Raw genomic sequence first — 25,135 nt, forward strand, 5'->3', positions numbered from 1 at the left:
ACAGAATAACACATCTTTCTGCCGTGACTCCTCTCGGGGCTCGGAGGTACACCGTGACCAGGGGGTTTGGGGAGGAGCACGTAACAGAAATTGGGGGCTCGTCCAGGATAGAATTCCCGAACATTCCAAAAATTGGAAAATTTTTGTGTGAAGGTTAACAGGTGTTAACTAATAGTCGCCATGGTGTTTGACGCAGAGAAGTTTGCGGCGTCCCCTAATGAGGCACAGTTCCAAGCGTTAAAAAGATCGGAACTCTTGATATTGGCCAAACATTTTAACTTGGAGGTCCGAGCTCATATGAAGAAAGCAGAGATGCAGACATTGGTGGTAGAATCTCTGGTGGGACAAGGAATATGGAAAGAGGTAGCCTTGGATTGGTTTCCCGAGGAAAAAGAAAATGTGGAGCTCCAGAAAATGGATATGCAACTGCAGAGCCAGGAAAGGTTAAAAGCAGAGGAAAGGAAAGCAGAAAAGGAAAGAGCAGAACAGGAACGAGAACTGGAGGAAAGAAGAGCAGAACAGGAACGAGAACTCGAGGAGAGAAGAGCAGAGGAAAGGAGAGCTGAAAGGAAGTTAAAGGAATGTGACATGGAGTATCAGAAGGAACTTAAACTCAAGGAGCTGGAATTAATGGGAGAACGGAGAGAAGTAGTATCCATGCTGGCTAGTTCGACAACTAGTCAGAACACTTGGGGTGTTGGAAGGCATGTGAGGCTGGTTCCACCCTTCAATGAAAAGGAGGTAGCCAAGTTTTTTTTACACTTTGAGAAAGTGGCTCAAATGCTAAAAGGGCCTGTGGGGTCCTGGACTATGTTAGTGCAAAGTATTTTGGTGGGTAAAGCTCAAGATATCTATTCGACTTTACCGATTGACCAATGTGCAGATTATGAGATAGTGAAGAAAACCATTCTCAAAGCCTATGAATTGGTCCCTGAAGCTTGCCGGCAAAAATTCAGGAATGCCAGGAAGAGGGAGAGTGAGACCCATGTGGAGTTTGCCAGAATGAAGGAAACCATGTTTGATCGGTGGTGTGACTCGAAGGGGATTGGGAAAGACTTCAACCGGTTGCGACAATTGATCTTGGTGGAGGAATTCAAACAGTGTGTCCACGCGGACATTAAAGTACATCTGGATGAAAAGAAAGTATCAGAGTTGTATGAGGCAGCAACCGTGGCAGATCTGCAGCCTCCTCACTCTCTGAAGACCTGGACAAAATCACAGACTGGTCAAACAAGTGGAACATGTCTTTCAATCCTGACAAATCTCACTCTCTTACTATGTCTCTCCGAAAAGATCGACTGGACAACCCTCCCATCTACTTTCTCAACAATCCTCTCCAAGAAGTTCTGTCGCTCAAGCTTTTGGGTCTCACTATCTGCCATGATCTTTCTTGGGAAAACCACATTTCCAAGCTGGCCTCCAAAGCCAGTCGCCGACTGGGCATCCTCCGTCGTGCGAAGTCCTTCCTCGGCACACCTGAGCTCCTCACCACATACAAGGCTTTCATCCGCAGCTCAATGGAATACTGTTCTCCCCTATGGGCTGGTGCTCCTGCCTCACACCTGGCTCGGCTTCACGCTGTTGAATCCAAAGCTTTCAAAATCATTGGAATCTCCCGCGATGAAACTATCTCTGAGGGCCTTTCACTCACTCACCGCAGGCAGGTAGGTGGCCTTTCTGTCTTCTACCGACTCCTCTCCGGCCTTGCTCCCCCAGCTCTCTCTGTGCTCTGTCCCCCAAATATTCCTACAGGTCGCACAAGATCTGCCAGCAACCCTCTGATGGTTAAACTGCCGAAATCTCGGCTCTCTGCTCACCTTCACTCTTTCATTCCTCTTTTCTCCCGCCTGTGGAACAAACTCCCACACTCCCTTCAATCCCTCTCCTCCCTCCAGGTCTTTAAAACAGCTGTTCACCACCATCTCTTATCTTCCCCCATCCATAACCTTGATCTTTTCTACCCCCACTAATTCACCCCAGATCCACCTTGTTTGAAATTCCAACTTCTTTCCTGGAAATCCTGGCAGTGTCCATATGTTTATACCTCTCCCACCCCCCCCCCCCCTTCACATGCCTCCCCCCCAAAGCCCTCTCCCTCCCACAGATCTCTCGATGTCTCCATGTCTCTCGGTCCCTGCTCTCAAATGTTGTGTTTGTGTCCTTCCCCCTCTCTCCCCATCTTGTCTACCGCTCCCGATGTTATTTGTTTTATGTGTCTGTTTGTCTTTCTGTGTGATTAATGTTCGCTCTTTCACGAGCCTCGATCTTGTATACCAAAAAAAAAAAAAAGAAAAAAAAAAAAGATGACTCTGCGCTGACACACAGGGTGGGGTTCCACAAACCGAACTTCCCACCTAGAGTTAGCCGGGGGAGTTATGGTAAATCAGGTGCGGAGAACAAATATTCATGGAGGCGGCCTAGAGATGACTATGAGGACAAATCTGATACCGCGACTTTTAGGGATCAGAAGACGACAGTCCCAAGACAGACTTATCTTCCGGGGGACTCGAGGCAGACCATGAGTTTTTCCTCCGGGCCTACTTGCGCTTTTTGCAAGAAACCTGGGCATTTGATGTCCCAATGTTATGCCCTGAAAAGGAAAAATCAGGAGCGGAGTCAGACTAGTACAACTCCGAATGCATTGGCCAATGCGAGAAATCGTCCTTGGAGGACAGCGCCTTGTGAAGGTTCCCATGCCAAAGTTACGGCATCACAGAACGACCTTGTTCAAGAGGGTTACAAACCTTTTATTTCAGAGGGGTTTGTGTCACTGGATGGAGACTTGACTAACCAGAGACCTGTTAGGGTATTGAGGGACACAGGAGCACATCAATCTTTAATGCTTTAAGGCATTTTGCCATTGTCAGAGAAGACGGCAACTGGTGTTAGTGTTCTTTTACAGGGAGTTGGTGGCTATGTTAAAGCTCCACTTCATGTCATCCATTTAAAGTCTGATTTGGTGTCAGGACCGGTCACCGTAGGTTTACAAGCCACTCTTCCTGTAGAGGGAATATCTTTTGTTATCGGGAATGATTTGGCCGGTGGTCGAGTTTCTGGTAATCCGATGTTTGTTGAAAAGCCTAGTATGGAAAATAACACCGCAGAGTTAGAGCAGGAGATTCCGTGTATCTTTCCATCCTGTGCAGTGACTCGTGCTATGGGTAGGAAGCGCTCTGAAGAGAAGGAGAAGATACTGACGTCACGCTTTGCACAGGCACTTCTTGTCGAGTACCCTGAAACTAAGTGTCAGCACACACAAGTCATGGATGGAGGCAATGTTGGCAAGCTCTTTGTAGGTGGACTGAACTTCAACACAAGGGACGATGTTCTGGACTCTGTCTTCGGCAAATATGGACCACTCTTGGAAGTGCTGCTGATAAAAGACAGGGAGACACAAAAGCCGAGAGGGTTTGGCTTTGTCACGTTTGAAAACACAAAGGATGCCAAAGACGCAGAAAAGGATTTGAATGGCAAGGATTTGGATGGTCGGACCATAACAGTAGAGAAGGCAGGCCATGGGTGTCGAGGGGGCTACAGAGGATGAAAACGTGGAGGTAGTTTCAGGGGTGGCTATGACTCCTGGGGTGGGAGTCGTAGTTTTGGTGGCGGCCGCAGTCGTGATTACTACGGAGGCTCCCAGCAGCAGCAGCGCAGTTTTGACAACTCTCGACGGGATGACTATTACGGTGGTAGCCGAGATGGGGACCGCTACTCACGTGACTACAGCACCCGACTCTACAACCGTGATTATGATTTTTATGATCAAGAGAAGAGTTGGAAGCACTGAGTGCTCAGGAGCAGCCGAGCCAAGATTCCTACACGGATTAACCCGTGAACTCCACGTTCCGAAATGCGTCCATGCAGTGAATACTTCCAGGCCTCACCACCCAACCACCATGAAACCTGGCTCTCAGCTCGGCCTCCTTCAAATAGTGGTATAGATTTGCTTTGCTTTGGGTTCACTGATCACAACCCTTAACCTTCATTCAAAAAATGAAAAATAAAAACCAGAGGTTGATGAGATAGAGTTTGGCTTTGCAGGAGTTCAACTTGGAAATTGAGCATGTAAAGGGCAGGGACAATGTCGTTGCTGATGCTTTGTCCAGAGTGAACTAACTTTGGAAATTTCTGTAGGTTGTTTGGAAGTTTTGTTGCTTTATTTTGGGAAATATTAATTATCGTTGCTCCCGGGAATTGATGATTTGGGTGTGAGTTTTACTTTTGTTTGTTAAAAGAGTTTTTGCCTGCAAAGAAAGTTTTCACGATGTTCAAACTTGCTTTCTTAAGGGGGGAAGTGTTACGGATTTGTCACTTCCGTTGTTATGGTTTTCATCCACTGTAAGCATTTTTGATGCTATGTACTATTATTGTTGTCGTTTAAGGGAAATAGATATTACTATTCTCCAAAAGGTAAAAAGGTGAATGTTTTAAATGAAACCGGAACCTACCGACGACGAAGAGGAAGAGGAAAAAGAAGGCGGAGCGAGTGAGTTCGACAAGAAAGCCGAGCTACTTCGAGTTCTGGAGCAAACGTTGACGAACGGAGGTCACTAGCGAACTTCGGGTTTCCCGGGAAAGGGATTCTTGCGACAGAGTTGTTATCGCTGTGACAGATCAACCTGCGTGTCAGGTTTTTGGCGATTGATTCCGAGGAAAATCATCGTCGTGCCGTTATGCCTCGAGAATGGGCCGTCGGCCATTTTGACTCACGCATCGCGCAAGGTTCTTTGCTTCGCTTCAGCCGTTTTCACCGCGTCCAGACGTTTATCTGGGGTGTGTGTGTGTAACGTGGATTTTGAAGGTAAATCTGCGGTTGGCCGATTTGGAGCCGTGAAACGTACCTACCCGAGGGTGTGATTCCCCAGTCGCCTGGAGGGCGCCGTTGGATTTCCCAGTCGCCTTGAGGGTGCCTTTGTGCAGCTTTGGCCACGTGACTGTTATCTGAACGGGATTCTGATCTCGATTGGACATCGTTCTGACGATCGCTGGAGCGGATCGACTTTGGCTTGAAGCTGGGAATAGAGACATTGGGAATCTTCTTCTTTTCGCTCACTTGGAGCACAGTGAGTTATATTGTACGAACCTGATGGTACCATAATAGGGATGATATACTATTTGTTGTACAATTGATTACTATTGTTTTTGTGTTGTTATACTTGTGTGACCTGAATACAATATTTGTTTGTTGGTAACGATTGGTGTGGTTTCGCCATTGATCTTTGACACAGAATAACACATCTTTCTGCCGTGACTCCTCTCGGGGCTCGGAGGTACACCGTGACCAGGGGGTTTGGGGAGGAGCACGTAACAAACAAAACGTGGGAGCGGAGAGGAAGCCGTAGCCAGAGGTACTCCTGGGGGTGAGGTGGAGAGAGGGCAGTGCAGGGAGAGTGAGGAAGAGAGTTTTTGATAAAGATAGCAACCCCACCTCCAGGACGAGACTCCGGTCTATCATACCAGAGGAGAGAGTAACCAGGGAGAGATATTAAGGAATCAGAGACATCTTGAGTCGAGGATTGACAGAGACAGGTCACGGCCACCCTTGACGCCCATCGAGAAGGTTCAGCTGGGTGGGCTAGTGGTGTCCGGATCCTGTCGGCGATCGCGTTATTTTAATAATGTGCCGATCGCATGGCTGACCGAATAAATGTCATAAGAACAAGAAGACGTCATGCGGAGCACGATACTTGCAAAATACCCCCCCCCCCCCACCTCCCCAAGAAAAAAAATTCCATTGAAACAGCAAATTGTCCATTTCATCAAGATAAAAATTGACAATCCTGATCAAAGCTCAGGTCAATAGGAAGAAAAGTGACGATTTTTCATATGAAAATGATTTTTGAAGGTTGACCTTGAGTTGACTTTTGACCTTTTTCCCTCAAAAATAGTGTGTTTCCCAATTTAGTGACTCGCTATGAAAATGCTGTTCAATTTTCAAGTCAATCGATTGAGAATTGTTGGCTTTTTAGATGAAAATTGATGATTTTTTAAATTTGACTGAGTTTACCTTTGACCTTTTGACCTCAAAAATAGTATATTTCCCAATTTAGTGACTATATGCAAATGCTGTTGAATTTTCAAGTCAATCGATTGAGAAATGACGGCTTTTTAGATGAAAATTGATTTTTTAAAATTTGACCTTAAGTTGACCTTTTGACCTCAAAAATAGTTCATTTCCCAATTTAGTGACTTGATATACAAATGCTATTCAATTTTCAAGTCAATCGGATTTAAAATGGCGATTTTAGAAATTTGACCTCCAGATGACCTTTGACCTCAAAATCAATAGGCTTCTCAATTGGGACGACTTATACAACTTGGTGAAGTTTCGTGATGATCGGTTTAGAATTGTGACCTGTAGGCCGGTGACAAACAGACAAACAGACAGAACCACAAATGGAACCGACCAATATACAGTCATACCCCGTTTTACGCCATTTCGACCTACATCAAATCCGACTTTATGCCACTCTTCTCGAGTAAATTTCAGTTCAGCGAACGTCATTATGTGCAACATTACGTCACTCCTACATCATCATATCATTTATTTCGAAGGAGGAGAAGACCATGCCAGGCTACAAAGTCGCGAAGGAGCAGCTAACGCTAATGCTTGGGGGTAATTGCACCGGCGACTTCAAGTATGAGCATGAGCTTTCGGCGCAAATGAGGAATTGAATGAGGATCTTTGGAATGAACTTGGTGAAATGAGGCATTGGTCGAGAATGGTTGTGTGTGGAGTGAGTAGTGTGGATTGAGTGGTGTGGAGTGCATGGTGCGAAGGAGTGGATGGGGGAGGATGGACCCCTTCACGAATATCCGGGGAGGGTAGTTTAAAGTTAGGTAGAGGAAGTAGGTAAATTGTTTGGAAATTGACATCTGTGGTGCAGGGAGTAGCAAGTTGTTGTTGATGCATATCGTTGCAAAGAACCGATCGAATTGTGCATGTGCACATGTGCATGGATTTGCAAATGCCTGCCTGTACGTCGTCGTTTCTGCGTATATCGCATCGTCCAAAAATAAAGAAGCAAGCAACTTCGGCCGCTCGAGGAAAGACGGGGCACGCCTATGACTCGGAGGCGAGCGTCGATCCCCGGGGCGGCCGGGTTCACAGAACCCTGAGCTCGTAAGTTCGTCACAGACGACACGACACGACCACCGGTGAAACTGCTCGGACACGTTGGGTAAAGCACGCCGTGGTGAAGCGGGCCGCGGAGCCACTCGGCACACAAGCCAGCTCACGGACGACACGTCCGTGCCGGTCACCCCGTTCGAGGAGAAGACCCGACTGATAGAAAACAACGGAGGGACTCCTGACGGGGAGCGGCAAAGATTCAGGGGGAAGCCGCAGCCTCCTCCAGTTATTTACTCTAGTTTTACGAATTACGGTGTTTGTCTTCATTTTAAGGCATTTTTAAGACATTACGCCCGGTTTACGTCAAAAACCGAGTTACGTCATGGCTTATGGAACCAATTAATGACGTAGGCCGGGGTATTACTGTACTTGAAAAATCTTCGATTTTGTAAGTAACAAAGGGAAAATTCACAGAGGCGGTTACACACTGGGAATTTACCCCTGTGCCTCAACTAATTCGCATAGCTCCACCCCTCGCATGGAGACAAATATACACTAACACGGACATCCAGCCCTGACTTAAATACATGAGGGTTCTTCTTCACGACATTCGGAGCACACTACTCTATAAAATTCCACCTCGACGAAAATATTTCATTACCTACCACCATACACGTAACACTATTATTGACCACGTTTATCCAATTCCACCTACAGCTGCAGTAGTCTGCAAAAGCATTCACTCCTACCAATAATACCACATTTATTGGAATTACGAATTATGTAGAAACAATTTTTCCAAATAAACTTTTTTTTATTCCAAACTGAAGACATCAAACTAAACACTGTTACAGTGAAGGCGGTTACATGTCAGAAACACCTGCAAAAAACATGCACAAACAAGAAAAAGAGCAATCAGAGATAGCAAACCCTCACCAGGATGCATTTTCAGTGGTTTTTAAGGCTTTTGTGTTAAAACAAATATGGCGGCCGAACCACGTGATCAATGACGTCATTATTTTTTTTCTCCACCAATTTATGCCGACATGACGCTCAAGAAATTTCATCTTAATCGGATGAAGTTTTGTACTTGTCGAATTATGACGTCATAATGGAGGCACCTCTGACATCATCATTAACATATTTTATTCCCCATGGAGAGTTCTTTACAATGAGCCATGTCTCAATTTTTTCTATTCAGCACTTTCGGAGATGTGGAGGTGCAAAGTTTTCTGGTTTTTCCAAGACCAAACCACGTGACCGATGACGTCATCATTAACATATTTTATTCCCCATGGAGAGTTCTTTACAATGAGCCATGTCTCAATTTTTTCTATTCAGCACTTTCGGAGATGTGGAGGTGCAAAGTTTTCTGGTTTTTCCAAGACCAAACCACGTGACCGATGACGTCATCATTAACATATTTTATTCCCCATGGAGAGTTCTTTACAATGAGCCATGTCTCAATTTTTTCTATTCAGCATTTTCGGAGATATGGAGGTGCTAGGTTTTTCGGTTTTTCCAAGATGGCGGCCGAACCACGTGACCTATGACGTCATCATTAACATATTTTATTCCCCATGGAGAGTTCTTTACAATGAGCCATGTTTCAATTTTTTCTATTCAGCACTTTCGGAGATATAGAGGTGCAACGTTTTTCGGTTTTTCCAAGATGGCGGCCGAACCATGTGACCGATGATGTCATCATTAACATATTTTATTCCCCAAGGAGAGTTCTTTACAATGAGCCATGTCTCAACTTTTTCTATTCAGCACTTTTGGAGATGAGGAGGTGCAAAGTTTTTCGGTTTTTCCAAGATGGCGGCCGAACCACGTGACCTATGACGTCATCATTAACATATTTTATTCCACATGGAGAGTTCTTTACAATGAGCCATGTCTCAATTTTGTCTATTCAGCACTTTTGGAGATATGGAGGTGCAAAGGTTTTCGGTTTTTCCAAGATGGCGGCCGAACCACGTGAGCTATGACGTCATCATTAACATATTTTATTCCCAATGGAGATTTCTTTACAATGAGCCATGTCTCAATTTATTCTGTTCAGCACTTTCGGAGATATAGAGGTGCAAAGTTTTTCGGGTTTTTCCAAGATGGCGGCCGAACCACGTGACCGATGACGTCATCATTTGGGCACAGTATATTAGAGGGCAAGACAAATACATGAGCAAAGTTTGGCGATTCTACGTGCAACGGTGTAGACGTAGTGCTGCAACCAGACAAACAGACAAACAGACAGACAGACAGACAAACGAACAGATCAACATACTTGCCGGAATCTTTTCCGGCAAGTAACAAACAGACTCAAATGCAATACGAAGGTCCACAAACAGACTCAAATGCAATACGAGGGTCCACAAACAGACTCAAATCCGTCCACAGCTTTTTGAGATATCCTGCTATGTATCGTTTTTGTCCCTATCTCTCAATGGTGAAGAATCACTTTTAAAATTCTACTATCCTGATCTGGAGCTTCACCAAAATTCAATCCTTTCTTTCTTGTCACACACACACAACATCTCCACCAAATTTCGTCCAAATCCACCCTTTACTTTTTGATATATTCTGCTATGTATTGTTTTTGGCCATTTTTTTTTTTTTTTTTTTTTGTATGCAGGATCGAGGCTCGTGAAAGAGCTAACATTTATCACACAAAATAAAAATCACAACAGACACACAAAGTATAAAATAGTGCGACCTGGAGGAATATTTGGGGGACAGAGCACAGAGAGAGCTGGGGGAGCAAGGCCGGAGAGGAGTCGGTAGAAGACAGAAATACCACCAACCTGCCTGCGGTGAGTGAGTGAAAGGCCCTCGGAGTTAGCTTCATCGCAGGAGATTCCAATAATTCTGAAAGCTTTGGTTTCAACAGCGTGAAGCCGAGCGAGGTGTGAGGCAGGAGCACCGGCCCAGAGGGGGGAACAGTATTCCATTGAGCTGCGGGTGAAAGCCTTGTATGTGGTGACGAGGACAATGACGATGACAATTTGGGGAGAGGTTGGATGTTTGAAAGAGGTTGTGCTGATATTCTCCAAACATACTTTTTTGTGTGTTACGTTGTGGTCCATGGCCCCACAAACCTGTGTCGCAGACCACCCCATGGTGACCCCATGCCAGGCTGCAATACCCAACTTAGCCAGTTCACTTGCTGTTCCAGTAGTCTGATTATTTGCACTTGTGCAGTCAGTGGATGCTTTGAATGTGCTGACGTGGAATATGGTCCAAAGTGTGTGGGGGCGCCACGCACACGCGAATGTGCCACTGACAAAGTGGAATATGGTCCAAAGCAAAGTGGGTGAAACATTATTTTTAAGTGACGGAATTACAATAGGTTTTATTGCACACTGTAGTTGGAACGAAATATAAAACGAAAACGATATATAAGTTGGAACCCTCCCACAGATCTCCCGATGTCCCTGCTCTCAAATGTTGTGTTTGTGTCCTTCCCCCTCTCTCCCCATCTTGTCTACCGCTCCCCTTATTTTGTGTTTTATGTGTCGGTTTGACTTTAAGTGTGATTAATGTTAGCTCTTTCACGAGCCTCGATCCTGTATGCAAAAACCATTTTAAATTTTTTTTTTAAAATAAAGTGAATTTCCTACCCAGTTTCAGATTAATCACCGACTCAAACAGGTTTTCATCAAGGATTCTCCTGCACTTCGCACTGTCCATTGCCCCTTCTATCCTGACAAGCTTGCCAGTCCTTTCTGATGAAAACCAGCCTCATAACATGATGTTGCCACCACCATGTTTGACAGTAGGGGTGGTGTTGATTGGGTGATGTGCAGTGTGAGGCTTGCGCTAGACGTCACACTTTTAAGTAATTTAGACCAAACAGTGAAATTTTTGTCTCGTTTGACCACAAAACTTTTCTCCACATACCTGCAGTATTATTAAGATGCTTTTTTGCAAACACAATATGAGAGTTTAAATGCGTCTTTTTCAGTAATGGCTTCTTTCTTGCCACCTGTACATAGAGACCAGCTCTTTGGAGGGAACAGGATATTGTTGATTGATGAACACTGACCCCGATCTTGGACGTAGATCTTTGCAGATCTTTCAACGTCATTGTTGGATTTACAGGGACATCCCGAACGCTTGCCCAGCTGCTAAGTGTGGATGGGCAACCTGATCTGAGTAGAGTCTGGGTGGTATGATGCACCTTCCACTTAATGATGGATTTCACCATACTTAAAGGGATAATGAGTGACTTTGAAATCTTCTTATAACCCTCTCCTGAACAGTGCTCCTCCATCACTTTATGTCTGACCTGTTTGAAAAGCTCCTTGGTCTTCATGTTTTCCTTGTTGGTTGACCAAGTGAGTTGCATCTTCAAACTTGTCGATAAGTGGGGGAGCTTAATTTATAAGTTAAATACAATTATACCACTGATTACATGCAGGTGAAACCGATTACCCTTATTCTGTAACCTTTCAAATAAATAATTTGCTGCTGAAGTGATTCTGGGTTAATAAGACAAATAGTTTCAATACTTATCACTCAGAATAATCTGATTTTTCTCTGTAAATCTAACTTATTCACACTTTATCTGCATTTTTTTGCTTTATCACTTTGAAGTAGTTTGTGAAGACTCGATATATTTAATTTGATTTGAAAGTATCATGGAATAAGCTCAGGTGGCATCAAAATGTGAAAACTTTGGAGGGAGTGAATACTTTTGCAGGGCACTGTATAATATCCAGCCTCTAGGCCTTGGTAAACTAAATCCTCTCGTGAGGCAGTTGCAGTAAAGCTTTCTCAAACTGGAAGGCTAACCTGACCGAGGACAATTTTAGGTCACTCTGCAAAGCTCACAAAAATGTGTCCATCCTGAGACAAGCATGAAAACATAGTTGTTCTCATCAAACAAGAATGTACTGTCCAACCACTCTCCTTCCACAAAGTTCTGGCCGTTCCTTATCAAGTCTAGATCTGGCATACGCTTCGCCCTCTATTCCAATGCTCACCCGAAATGGCCTTACCTCAAACACAGCTCGATAATCTTTCACACACAGGAAGGTAGACAAGTTCTGCCCAGCATTAACTTGCATTGTATGAAGACGACATCTCATTTTGATTCTGACTTTTTCTTTATTTCTCTATTTCTTCAACTATCTGTCAAAGGAGAAGTGAATTGTTGTGTTAAGTATTTTGTGGTAAATGAGAAAAGGTGTGGAAAGGAAGTCGTTTTTGTATTTTTTGATTTGTGAGTTGGTAGATAGGTGAATGAGAGGAGAAAATGGAAGCATAATGGAGAGTAAGAAAGAGAAAGAAAATATTTTAACAGGTGCACCCACAAGAATGGTGCGTGTCGGCTCCAGCGCTGTAAACCACAACAACACGCAATATCCTGATGCAAAAGCACAAAATAAATCCACAAGTAGACAGGGGAACAAACACGAGATGGTAAACAGCACAGGTAAACAGGTAACAACAGTCCAGAGACGATGCAGAATGGTAGCCTTAGCTTTGGAAGCAACTCTCTTAAAGTACCGCACATCCGCATATGAAGAAAATATCAACTAGAGACAACTCCAGTTCTCACCTTTGGTGCTTTTCTTCCAAGGTAACTCAACCATGAGGTCAAGGTAACTCTGAATAAGTGCATACTCTGGCATTGACCGAGGCATCTTCTTGAGCCTGGTAAGGAAAATGAAGTCATGAAGTTAATTCTTCAAAAAATAAATAAATAAAACGACATCCTGCCAAAAAGTAAGGTTACAAAAAACAGAACCTTCTTGACACTTTTATAAATTGATGCCGTTGATAAGATTTGAATTTGGTATAGTTAAAGCACTTTGACAATTGGGGTAAACCAAGAATCAACAAAGGCCGCAACAGAGAAGCTATCCAGGGCAAATTTTCTTTAAAAGATGACAATCGTGGTAATTATTATAATACTAGGCACTGTTACTCCTCACAAACATTCAGCTTTATTCACTCTATCATTTGTCCGAGGTCATCTTCCATCTGCTCGGAAGTCAGCTGACATCACTTTGATCAACCATCCTAGCTGCTTATATATGGCGTGAGCAAAAATTACTTCCTTCCAAATCACTTCCAAAAAGGCTCCCACATAATTCCCATCATGATTCTAACAATCTTCTCTGGCATGCCGTTCTTCCTCAAAAACCAATACACCACTTCTCTTGCGATCATATCATGTGCCTTATCGAGATCTATTAATGCACAGTACAGCTTATTATTCCCTTCACGCAACTTTATCTGGATCTGTCTCATGATGAAAATTGCATCCACAGTTCCCCTTCCTTGCCTGAATCCATACTGCATCTCATCAATATTCACGATCTCCCTTAAGCCTGGGGAGTAAATAGAGTAACAAACGCTGTTGCTGTAGCAACAGTAGCAAATGCTAAGCCTGGAGAATAACTGCTGGAATCTATCCATCCGGCTTCTTCCCAACATCTTTTTTCTTTGTTCCTTTCACATTTCTCTTTATTCTTCTCCTCTTCCTCCTCTTCCATTTATAAGGGTTGAAGTCCAATGGCACCAAGCTTCTGCCCTGCCTTGACCACGATACTCCTCCACTATACTCCTTCAGTTCCCCTCTCTCGGTGATCTCGGTACTTCTTAACCTTCTCTCTGGGGACTTCTGATGACTCCAATGCATTATTTGGTCTTCCTTTTGATTAGCTTGAGGTCCACAATCATCTCCAGTATCTCCATTAATTTGATCTCTCTGTGGTTTCCACAGTCCCTGTGGTTGAAAATTAGTATTATTATGCTCCTCCTCCAATCATCTGGTATTTTCTCCTCACTCCACACTTTCCTGAACAACTCAACCATACACTTTACTCCCCCAAGCCCTAACGCCTTCACCAATTTGACTGCAATTTGAGATGGTCCACAGGCTTTCCTTCTTTTCATTTTGGCAAGTTCTTTCAAAACCCCTCTTCAACCTCCCTCAAGGGGCCTTCAGTATTCCATGTCTCAGCCATGGGGTTTTCCATGCCTCAACATGCCCACCCACACTGTCCCACCGAAGCTCGGTCCCATCTGTACATGGCGGGAGGGAGTCACACCACGGAAGGAAGTCGGCAAAAGTGAGTCTTCCTCGATGGGATGGAGTCGATAAAGCCCTCAAGGATGCATGGCCAGGCCACTTCCAAAACGCATGTCGATCAGCGCAACACCGGGTGCCAAATGTGCGGCCTTCAGTCTCATCAAAGCTGCCATAGCTGCAGGCCGAGGCTGCAACATAAACGCATGTCGAACGGCAAAACACCGGGCACCACGTGCGCGGTCCTCTGTCCCACAAAAGCTGCCGCCATCATCACTGTCTTCGCTCCCATTGAAGTAATTCGGCAACGAGTGGGAGACGGCAAAGCACACCGCCTTCCCCTCGCCGCCATTGTACGTGTGGGCGTGCACGGGGTTGGGTGTGTGTGCGTGTGCATACAAGCCAGATTCACACAAGTAAATGTTTTTTTGTAAACTGTATTTTATCAACTGCTTTGCCTTTCGTATAGCCAGAGCTTCTATCAATGAAGATAGAAGGAAACACATCTGAGGAAATTGTCTATAGTTAACTGCAGGCATCATCAGCAGAGTCAGGATAAAATTTAGTGCACAATTTCAGGCTTTTATAAGAATTCCATTTGGTATTAAATTATTTTTAATTGGGTTTTCCAGAATATGTGCTAATTGAATTGAGTGCACATGTTATCAAGGTAAAACCATCCAGAGAAGAAAGTTCCTTATGCTAACAAGCTTAGGGATGCAATGATGCACTCCAAGACACATCTTGCCTTTTCAGCTCCTTCAAGCAGGTACGTAGGGCTGGCTCAGACATTCCAACTCCTCTCATCTTTCTTTCAAGACCAGCAAAGGAATCATCATCATCATCATCATCCCACCCGCTCTCACTGGGGTCAGGATCTATTACACCCGAATCAACTTTTGGGAAGAGATTTTTGATCAAGCCCTGGACCAATGTGAAACACACACATGCACAGAGTTTGTATTTTTATCACTTACAATTAACCGACCACACTCAAAAAAAATTAAAAATCAAAACAGTGTTCTTCAGTTCTTCACAATACTTGTGGTGCGATAATCATTACTACTGCCTTTGTGAGTGGGCCAATGAGATTAAGGTATGAATGGGACAATGAGATTAAGGTATAAGTGGGCCAATGAGATTATGGTATGAGATTATGGTATGAGTGGATTATGGTATATGTGGGCCAATGAGATCTCAATGGGGTCTTTGGGGTCTTTTCTGTCTTCTGGTTATTTTGGGCCCTCTGGGTCTTTTGGGTCTTTTAGAGTCTTTGGGGTATTTTGACCTTTAAGCCTTTACACCCCTTTATTCCCTTTTGATCTCTTAGACCCGTGGTTCTTAACCTGGGTTCGACCGAACCCCAGGGGTTCAGTGAGCCAGTCTCAGGGGTTCGGCGGAGGTCCTCCGAAACGCATTGCAATTTGTTTTTTTTAGTTTTGTATCAATTTTGTATCTATGTGTAATTACGCTTATCATTCATATTATTATTATTTTGCTGTGTATGTTACGAACGAATGGAAATATTATTCGAAATTGTATTCCCATCCCATTCATGGTTTCTCTGGTCTGTGTTTAAGATAAGTTGTTTCACACTGACTGTAGTAAGTTGAATCAATGAGCAACTTGCTAATTATTCTGTTGATGGTGCTTACTTGCTTACTTACTTACTGGATTTTGGACTTTGCAGGTGTTCGGGAATTCCAGTGAATAGCCTCGATTAGCTTGCCGTGTGCCGTGCGTCATTGGTCGCGCCTTAATTTGGAGTTACTGATTAATTGAAAAGTAAGTTGGAAAAGTTTGTGGATATGCAGGGCGGGTTCAGTTATATTAAAGTCAAAAGTGGATGGTGATTATAAAATATGATCGAATTACTCAGAAAATTAGGTGGAGGTGATATAACTCCTTTGGTCGCAATTCAAAACTAACAATTCGCAGTTTTCTATGTAATATTATAATGGGATTTGAGGTGACATAGAGTTGAGTAGATAATAAATCCCATCATCGTAACTATAAGTTATGTTTTATTAGTTAAAATTTCTCAGTTTTCAGAGGGGTACTGATTATATTTAAGCATGTTCCTTTTTTATTTTTTGTCATATAATTATCTGCCTGAACTCAATTAAGATCAGTTTGTTACTTTTTTTTTTTTTTTTGCAGTATGTCGAGCAAAAAAAAGGAAGTGGTCGGAGGATTACGTGCGGTACGCGTTCACGTGTTTGACGGAACGGGACGGAAGTCAGCGTCCTCAATGCATGCTTTGCAATGTCAAGTTGAGCAACTCCAGCCTAGCACCAGCAAAACTACGGGAACACTTCAAAAAAACTGCATGGCGAGGGGAAGTACAAAGATGCAACGCTGGATGAATTCAAATTCTGATGAATTCAATTGAAAAGAGTCCGATTCGACGCAAGTGCTACCCTGCCCACTCTCGGCTTCGTTCCAATTGACAAACCGATCCTCACCGCGTCGTATGAAGTTGCGCACCTGATCGCAAAGCAGGGCAAACCGCGCACCGTTGGCGAGACACTCATCAAACCGGCCGCGTTGAAGATGGCCAACATCATGCTGGGAAAAGCTGCTGAAAAGAAGTCGTCTCTCGTTCCACTCTCAAATGACAACATCAGATGCAGAATCGACGACATGAGCGACGACATCCTCGCCCAGGTAGTTGCAGATTTAGTCGCGAGCCCGACAAAATTCAGCCTTCAACTCGACGAGACCACCGACGTTTCGAATTTGAGCCAGCTCATCTTATTTGTGCGTTATGTCAAAGGAGACGAGATCAAGGGAGACTTTCTGTTCTGCAAGCTTCTCACAACAACGACGAAGGCAGCTGACATGAAGAAGCTTGTGGACAACTTCTTCAGAAGCAACAGCCTCTCGTGGGACATGGTGTCTGCAGTTTGCTCAGACGGAGCTCCAGCCATGCTGGGATGCAACTCCGGTTTTGAAGCGCTGGTGAAGGCCGATGCACCACACACCATCGTCACGCACTGCGTCCTACACAGACACGCACTGGCATCAAAAACCCTGCCTCCAAAACTGGCCAATGTTCTGAAAATCGTCGTTGAAACTGTGAATTACGTGCAAAGCCGTGCTCTGAATCATCGCATCTTCAAAGAGCTGTGCAATGAAATCGGCTCTGAATTGGAAGTCCTTCTCTACCACTCTAACGTTCGATGGTTATCACGAGGGAAGGTAGAGAGCCGTGTTTTTGCCTTGTGTGTAGAATTAGCCCTGTTTTTGCGAGAACACCAGCATTGCCATGCAACGCACTTCCAAGAGTCAGAGTTCATCCTCGCCTTGGCGTACTGGGCTGACATCTTTGACGCATTCAATCATCTCAATTGCCAGATGCAGGGCGGTGGAGTGAATGTCATCGAATCTGAAGAAAAGCTGAGCGCTTTCCGAAAGAAGTTACCGTTGTGGAGGCGGCGAACGGAGAATGGCAACTTCGCGAACTTTTCGCTACTGGACGAGTGCGTGAGCGGGATCGAAGATGAGTCTTAAGTTGGAGGCACTGCTGTACTGGGGGAGCTGAAGCAAGCGATTGCCACGCACTTGGATGAGCTGGGAAAGTCATTCGACGGCTACTTCCCCGACCAAAAGCAATACCCAGCATGGGTGCGGCAGCCGTTTACTTTCGACGTTGCAACGGCAGATGTCAACGACCAATAACTCGACGACCTCATCGAACTTCAGCAGAGCCAGACTCAACAACTCTTTGGCACAACAACGCTCTCAACGATTTGGTGCCGCCAAATGGAAGGGTATCCTCACATCGCTAAAATTGCCCTTGAGATCCTCATGCCGTTCGTTACAACATATCTCTGCGAGCATGCGTTTTCAAAACTGGTGGACATTAAAACAAAGAAAAGGAGCAGGCTTGCATGCGAAAATGATTTGAGGGTGGCCCTTGCTCAAACAAAACCACGCATTTCCCAGATCGCCTCCCGAAAAGAAGAACAGAAAACGCATTAAGATGCAATTCTTCTTAATTTTTTGGTCAAATTTGAGGGGTTCCGCGAGTGTTCGGTGGGTTTCGTTAGGGTTCGGCACCTTTAAAAAGGTTAAGAACCACTGTCTTAGACCTTAACACCATTTATGACCCCTTACACTCTTCAGACCGATTCGACAGCTTGGACCCTTGGCCATTTAGAGCTTTACACCACTTGTACCTTTTTTGATTAGAAATAAATTACAAATAAATAATATCACCAATATTACAAATAAATTTGTACAAAAGAAATGTTTGGATTATGATTGGTGGAAATAATGACAATGCAGCAACTCAAGTTCAGTCAGATCATTGTCCTCAGTGTAAACAAGCCCGTGCCTCTGCGGCGACATGTGGTGAAGCGAGCGTAGCGAGTCGATCCATGCTTGTATATATATATATACATACGCGCGCACGCACACACACGCACACACACGCACACACACACACACATACACGGCATTCCGGGGTTCGGTGACGATCCTGAAAAGTGCCTTTGGAACAAAACTCTGAAAACGTTGAGCAGTTTGGTCCATGAACCATGATCTCTTACCGAAGCAGAGGTGGATACTTTGGGTCCTGGGAGGACTCTGTTCCACCTCCTGAAACCCAAAAATTGAGACAACAACAAACAACGCACACACACACGATGATGATTATACCTTATAATCTTCTAACTGTGCACCACGGGCTTTCTTAAGAAGGCGAAGACTCTCAATCTGTCGGATTAGCAAAGGAATGGTCCTTTTGAATCTCTCTTCCAAATCTATAGTGTCCAAGATCTGTCAGGGAAGGAGGAATATGAGAACAACTGCAAATCATAAAAGAGTCCATAGCAAGTATGTGATGGGATTGTGAACAATTAACCACAAGAAAACACTTCCTCATTAGTTCTGTACACCATAACAACACACAACACAATGTTAATATACTACACAAAGACACCATTAAAATGAGTATTATAACATTGTCCGACAGCTACTCAGCAATGTACAAGCTTAAAGTGTGGCCTGTTTCGTGTTGAGCAACCTAACCGATGACTCCTGATGCTGAAAAACCAGGTTCAAATCCCATTTGCCAGGTATGTTGGTCTAATGAATACTAATGTCATCGTAAATAATGTGTTAAAACAAGTTCAGATACATTCAAAATACACCGCCCCCATGCCCAAATAAATGAACAACATCCTCCAGCGCAGCATTACCAGGGAGCCTTGGGTGCCCGGCGATACCGCCGTGCAGCACGTAGAGATGATATTGGGAGGGAGAAGTGTACAATAATAGATTGATTAATTGCATAATTCAAATCAATAAACGATAATCATAAAATAATTTCTTCATCAATTGGCAAATATGATATCTCAACCACAAGCGTTTCATCCGAAGCTCTAACTTTTTGAAAATTAATTAAATAGGTAATTGGTCAAAACAAATCAAATAATTAATTGATAGACCAATCAATAAATAATTAATCGATTCATTGATTAATCAATAAATCAAAAAATATCCATTATAGCCACATCACTTGGTCACTGCCATGTCGGAATATGAGCTCCTGAGCTCAAAAGGTGCCTGAGATATTGTCCAAATGAGAAAAAAAAAGTACTTCATCGATAATAATTAAGTAACCAATAAATTAATTGATTAATCAAAACACCAAAAAAACAGTTTTTGCCAAATAGTCAGGTTCACTATGTTTTTTCGTTCAAAATCATGGTAGATTAGCAAACCTATACATTTTTGGAAACGTTATTACATGGAAAATCTGAAAATCAATGTTTACATTTGCCAATTCCGACCAATTCGATTCGACCAATTCGACCAATTCGATTCGACCAATTCGACCATTCGACCAATCGCTTCGATCGACCATTTCGATTCGATTCATCGAATTCGATTCGATCGACCATTCGACCAATTCGATTTGCCAATCCATTTGACCGACCTTTGCTTGTGTGGAACGGACTGTGAAAACGATGCGGACTATATTGTCGGATACGACACACAGGACAGTGATGACGAACTCTAAATGGCATATTCTGTAATAGTGTATGTTTGATGCCATTGACTGCCTGTGTATATTTTGTCATTGACTGCCTGTGTAGATGTGAAGTTATAGACTGCATGTGTATATATGATTTTGCTGACTGCCAGTGTATGTTTGGTGATATGAATTATTGTGACACATTTTGATGTTATTAACTGCCTGTACAAAATGATAACATGTATTTGATTATGCAACTTATCGCGAATATAAAGACAGTATTTTGCAATTCAAAACCTTTGATTCGTGTCTTACCATTCCCCATAGCACTAATTTGATACTTTCATTGGATTCCTTGTCCCTGAAAATATAGGTTTAGGATATTTAAAAAAGTTTTTAGGGTAATTAGAGGCAGAAATAGAACAAAATATGTATTTTACAGTGGCCATTTTGAAAATCCAAAATGGCCGCCATACAGGTATCTCTCCAAATGTAAACATTGATTTTTAGTTTCCTTATGCTATAACCTTTCCAAAAATGTATAGGTTTGCTAATCTACCATGATTTTGAACGAAATATAATTTATTGACATAGTGAACCTGACTAAAAGCACGTGCTCGCTATTTCAGGGAGCAAAACCCCACCTGCATATGAAGCGAATTGGTCAATCCATTTATAGTCAAGAATGTTCTGTTTTCTGTAACCTTACTTTTTGGCAGGATGTCGTTATATATATATTTTTTTTGAAGAATTAACTTCATGACTGTTCATTTTCCTTACCAGGCTCAAGAAGATGCCTCAGTCAATGCCAGAGTATGCACTTGTTCAGAGTTACTTTGACCTCATGGTTGAATTACCTTGGAAGAAAAGCACCAAAGGTGAGAACTGGAGTTGTCTCTGGTTGATATTTTCTTCATATGCGGATGTGGCGAAATTTCAGCTTCCTAGCTCAAAGGATGGGTGAGATATCGCCCGGACAAACAAACAAACAAGCAAGAAAGAAAGAAAGAAAACAAGTACATATACATTCAAAGTACACCGCCTCCATGCCAAATAAATAAATATCCTCCAGCGCGGCATTGCCAGGGCACCTTCGGCACATTGCCGGGGCACCTTCGGCACCAAAAATAATGTTTTTGCCCGGCAATACCGCCGAGCAGCTCATAGAAACTGTATTGGGAGGGAGAGGTATACATTAATTAATTGCATAATTAAAATCAATAAATTATGATCATAAAATATTGTCTGAATCAATTGGCTGATAGCATACCTAAACCACCAGTACTTCATCCAAAGCTGTAACTTTTTGAAAATTAATTAAAGAGGCCATTAATTAAAAAATTAAATAATTAATTATTCAATAAATCAAAAATAACCTTTATACCCACATCACTTGGTCACTGTCATGTCCAAATATCAGCTTCCTAGCTCAAAAGGTGCCTGAGATATTGCCCAGATGAGAAAGAAAATAAATAAATGATTAATATTGAAAATAAATACATAATAATCATAAAATAATCCAATAATTAATATATTGGCCAATAGAATACCTCAACCGCCACCATTTCATCCGAATCTGTAACTTTAAAATAAATAATTAATTAAGTCATTAATCGGATAATTAAATAATTAATCGATTAATTGATTAATCAATAAATCAAAAATAGCCTTTACAGCCAAATCACTTGGTCATTGTCATGTCCAAATATCAGCTTCATAACTCAAAATGTTCCTGAGATATTGTCCAGAAGAGAAAGGAAATAAATAAGTGCTTAATTAATCGATAATAATGAAGTAACTAATCAATTAATTGATTAATCAAAAAACAAAAAAATAATGTGTTTGCCAAACGCTTGCTCAACATTGTGCTGAAAATTCAGCTTCCTATCTCAAAGGATGGCTGAGATATCGCCAGGACAAACAAGAAAACAAACAAACAAGAAAGAAAGAAAGAAAGAAAGAAACCGGAGTGAAAACTGAGTACAGCAATACCCCGTTTTACGCCATTTTGACCGACGTCAAATCCGACTTTACACCACTCTTCTAGAGTAAATTTCAGTTCAGTGAACGTCATTATGTGCGACTTTACGTCACTCCTACATCATAATAGGACGACGTGAAAAAAAAAAATTTTCACCATGACCCATGAACCATGAACGCATACCAACGAGCCAGTTGCTGATAAAGGAGAAGGCGAAGTCTTTGTTCCAGGATCTTCTGAAGAAGTACCCGCGGAGGATAAGGACACAACCTTCGTTGCAGGCTCTGGATGGTTTGCACGCTTTAAACGGCTCTTCAGCTTGCACAACGTCAAGATTCAGGGCGAAGCCGCAGCTGCCGACACCGTAGCCGCCGAGGAATTTCTTGCCACATTGAAGAAGATCATTGAGGACGAGGGATTCTTGCCCAAGCAGATCTTCAACGTCGACGAAACAGGCCTTTTTTGGAAGAGGATGCCCGACAGATCCTTTATCTCGAAGGAGGAGAAGACCATGCCAGGCTACAAAGTCGCGAAGGAGCGGCTAACGCTAATGCTTGGGGGTAATTGCACCGGCGACTTCAAGCTGAAGCCGCTCTTGGTGTATCATGCGGCGAACCCCCGGGCACTTAAGAACATCCCGAAGGCATCTCTTCCCATCATTTGGATGAATAATATGAAGGCATGGGTAACCGTCATAATTTAATAACAACTTGGTTTAGCGATAGTTATAATATATGCTTTCGCGAGTTATTTACTTTAGTTTTACGGTGTTTGTTTTCATTTTAAGGCATTTTTAAGGCATTACGCCCGGTTTACGTCAAAAACCGAGTTAGGTCACGGCTTATGGAACCAATTAATGACGTAGGCCTGGGTATTGCTGCACTCCCTTTCAGTGCGCGTCATCGGCGGGTCCTCTTCGGTGCCCGGCGATAACGTCAAGCAGCGCCTGGTGATGGAATAGGAAAGGAGCGGTGTACAATACAATGAAGCCCAAGAATGCATGTCTTTTCGGTGATTTGTGCACAAGCTGCTCCACAAGACTAAGGCCAAATGTTAACAAAATAACGTAGACGTGTCCAAATGTGCTTGAGAGCCTGGTGATTTCCCTGTTCTCCTTATCAAAGCATTAGTCAAATATTCATTATACTTTTCACATTCCATAAGTAAAGGCTTATTCCCCTCAGATGCCTAGATAGTGAGTGGTATGTGCAGCCACTCACAACATAATGAAGCAAAAACAAAGTGACATTGACATACCTTCAACTTGTACACCTCAATCAAAAATCATGTTTCTGCTTGTTGTCCCTCTCAATCATTCACTTCCTTACTTGCCTCTGAGGCTGCACATCGCGACTACCTACACCAAATCAACATCTCTCTGGATATTCTCAGAGCGCTGCCTCAATGCCGGCGAGTCTGGCATTTCACTCAAGCAATTGGCAAGGACTGCAAGCAGCCATCTCGTTTTAGGACTGCTCTCCTATAACTACCGTCCCCGATGTTAACAGCCTGGGAATTCTTCCACAGCATCCTGCTCTCTCTCTCTTATGCACATATTCATTCCATCTCATATTTAGTTATCATAACTTTCTTCCCATTCATGGTACACTGAATACCGTGGTGAGGCAGCTGCTCTTAAACAATTTGCCTTCTCTTCCTGGAAAGCAATTCCGACCAAAGGCAATCTCAGTGCTTTCCAAAAAATCCGCAACAAGTGTGTGTCCACTCTCAGGAGCGCCAGAAAACTACATCTGTCCAACCTCAAGAATGAATTCAAATTTGTCTCCAACCAATAAAAAAAAACCCTGGTGGTGCCTTGATAAGTCTGGCTCTGGAGTATGCTCCCCTTCCATCCCTTCAACAACAACAACATGCATTTTAAGGCCATTTTCCCTGCTAGAGCGGGGGTTAGCCTTGCGGTCCCCATGACAATCTTCTCCATTTTGTCCTATTTTCTGCATCTCTCCTTGTTGACCCCCTTGCCCGCATTTCTTCTTCCACCATCTTTAGCCAAGTCTTTCTCGGTCTTCCCCGTCCTCTACTTCCTTCTACATTCATTTCCATCACTCTTCTCAACCAGTCACTTTCATCCTTCCTCAACACATGACCAAACCATCTCAACTTGTTCCTCTTCACAGCATCAATCACAGGCTCTATTCCCAAATATCTTTCGCAATTCATCATTTGTCTTCCTCTCTCTCAACGATACTCCGCACATCCACCGAACCATTCGCATTTCCACCCTTTCCAGCCTTCGTTGCTGCTCTACGTTCATTACCCATGTCTCGCTCCCATAAATCATAACATTTCTCACACATGCAGCATACACCTTTCCCTTCAGCTTCAACGACACTCCCCTCATCAGCACGCCACTCAGTTCCCGAAACTACTTACATGCACATCTCACTCTTGCAACCGTTGCCGAGTCTGATCCACCTTCTCCATTCTGCATGTCTCCGAGGTAGCAAAATGTTTTCACACCTTCCAGCTTCATGCCGTCTCCAAGATCCAACTCAACATTTCCTCCATCTGCAGCTCCCTTTGTGCACACCTTACATTTGAATGTAGCTGCCACACTGGTTAATGACCCTCTCAGACCACTACATTTTTGATGAAACCACTCAGCGCACATTGTACATTGAATGGAGTTCGCTCCGACACCCTTCCTGCACACAGCAAATGGCCACTTCCCAGTTCTTTCCACCTCACCACATGCTTTACCACTTGCCATCACCTTCGTCTTTCCTATATTCACCCTCAGACCTTTTGTCTCCATACATTCCTTCCACTTGTTCATCTTTTCCTTCAGTCCATCCATACTTTCCGCAATCACCACCAGATCATCTGCATACAACTCCCACGGTAAACCCTCCTTTACATTCTGAGCCAGCACCTCCATCACAGCCACAAATAGTAGTGGACTTAGTACCGACCCCTGATGCACTCCCACTTTCACCTCAAACTCACCACTGTTCCCGTCCTTCGTCCTTACAGCTGTGCGCGCTCTTTTGTACATTGCAATCACTACTCTGATCAACCATTCCTCCACTCCTAACTTCC

The 25,135-nt window shown here is 43.4% G+C and overlaps 1 protein-coding gene across 1 annotated transcript in view; it reads right to left on the bottom strand.

Moving 5' to 3' along the window:
* Nucleotides 1-25,135, bottom strand: part of LONP2 (lon peptidase 2, peroxisomal) — a gene marked incomplete at its 5' end in the record, with an annotated part of 103,853 nt that overhangs the window by 64,945 nt on the left and 13,773 nt on the right. Inside the window, 3 exon segments of the mRNA XM_068105087.2 lie at nucleotides 12,636-12,730; nucleotides 14,860-15,035; nucleotides 18,774-18,893. Coding sequence (XP_067961188.2) covers nucleotides 12,636-12,730; nucleotides 14,860-15,035; nucleotides 18,774-18,893 — 391 coding nt within the window.

This window comes from Myxine glutinosa, chromosome 2, assembly GCF_964187855.1.
Source record: "Myxine glutinosa chromosome 2, kmMyxGlut1.1, whole genome shotgun sequence".
NCBI classification, from domain to species: Eukaryota; Metazoa; Chordata; class Myxini; order Myxiniformes; family Myxinidae; genus Myxine; species Myxine glutinosa.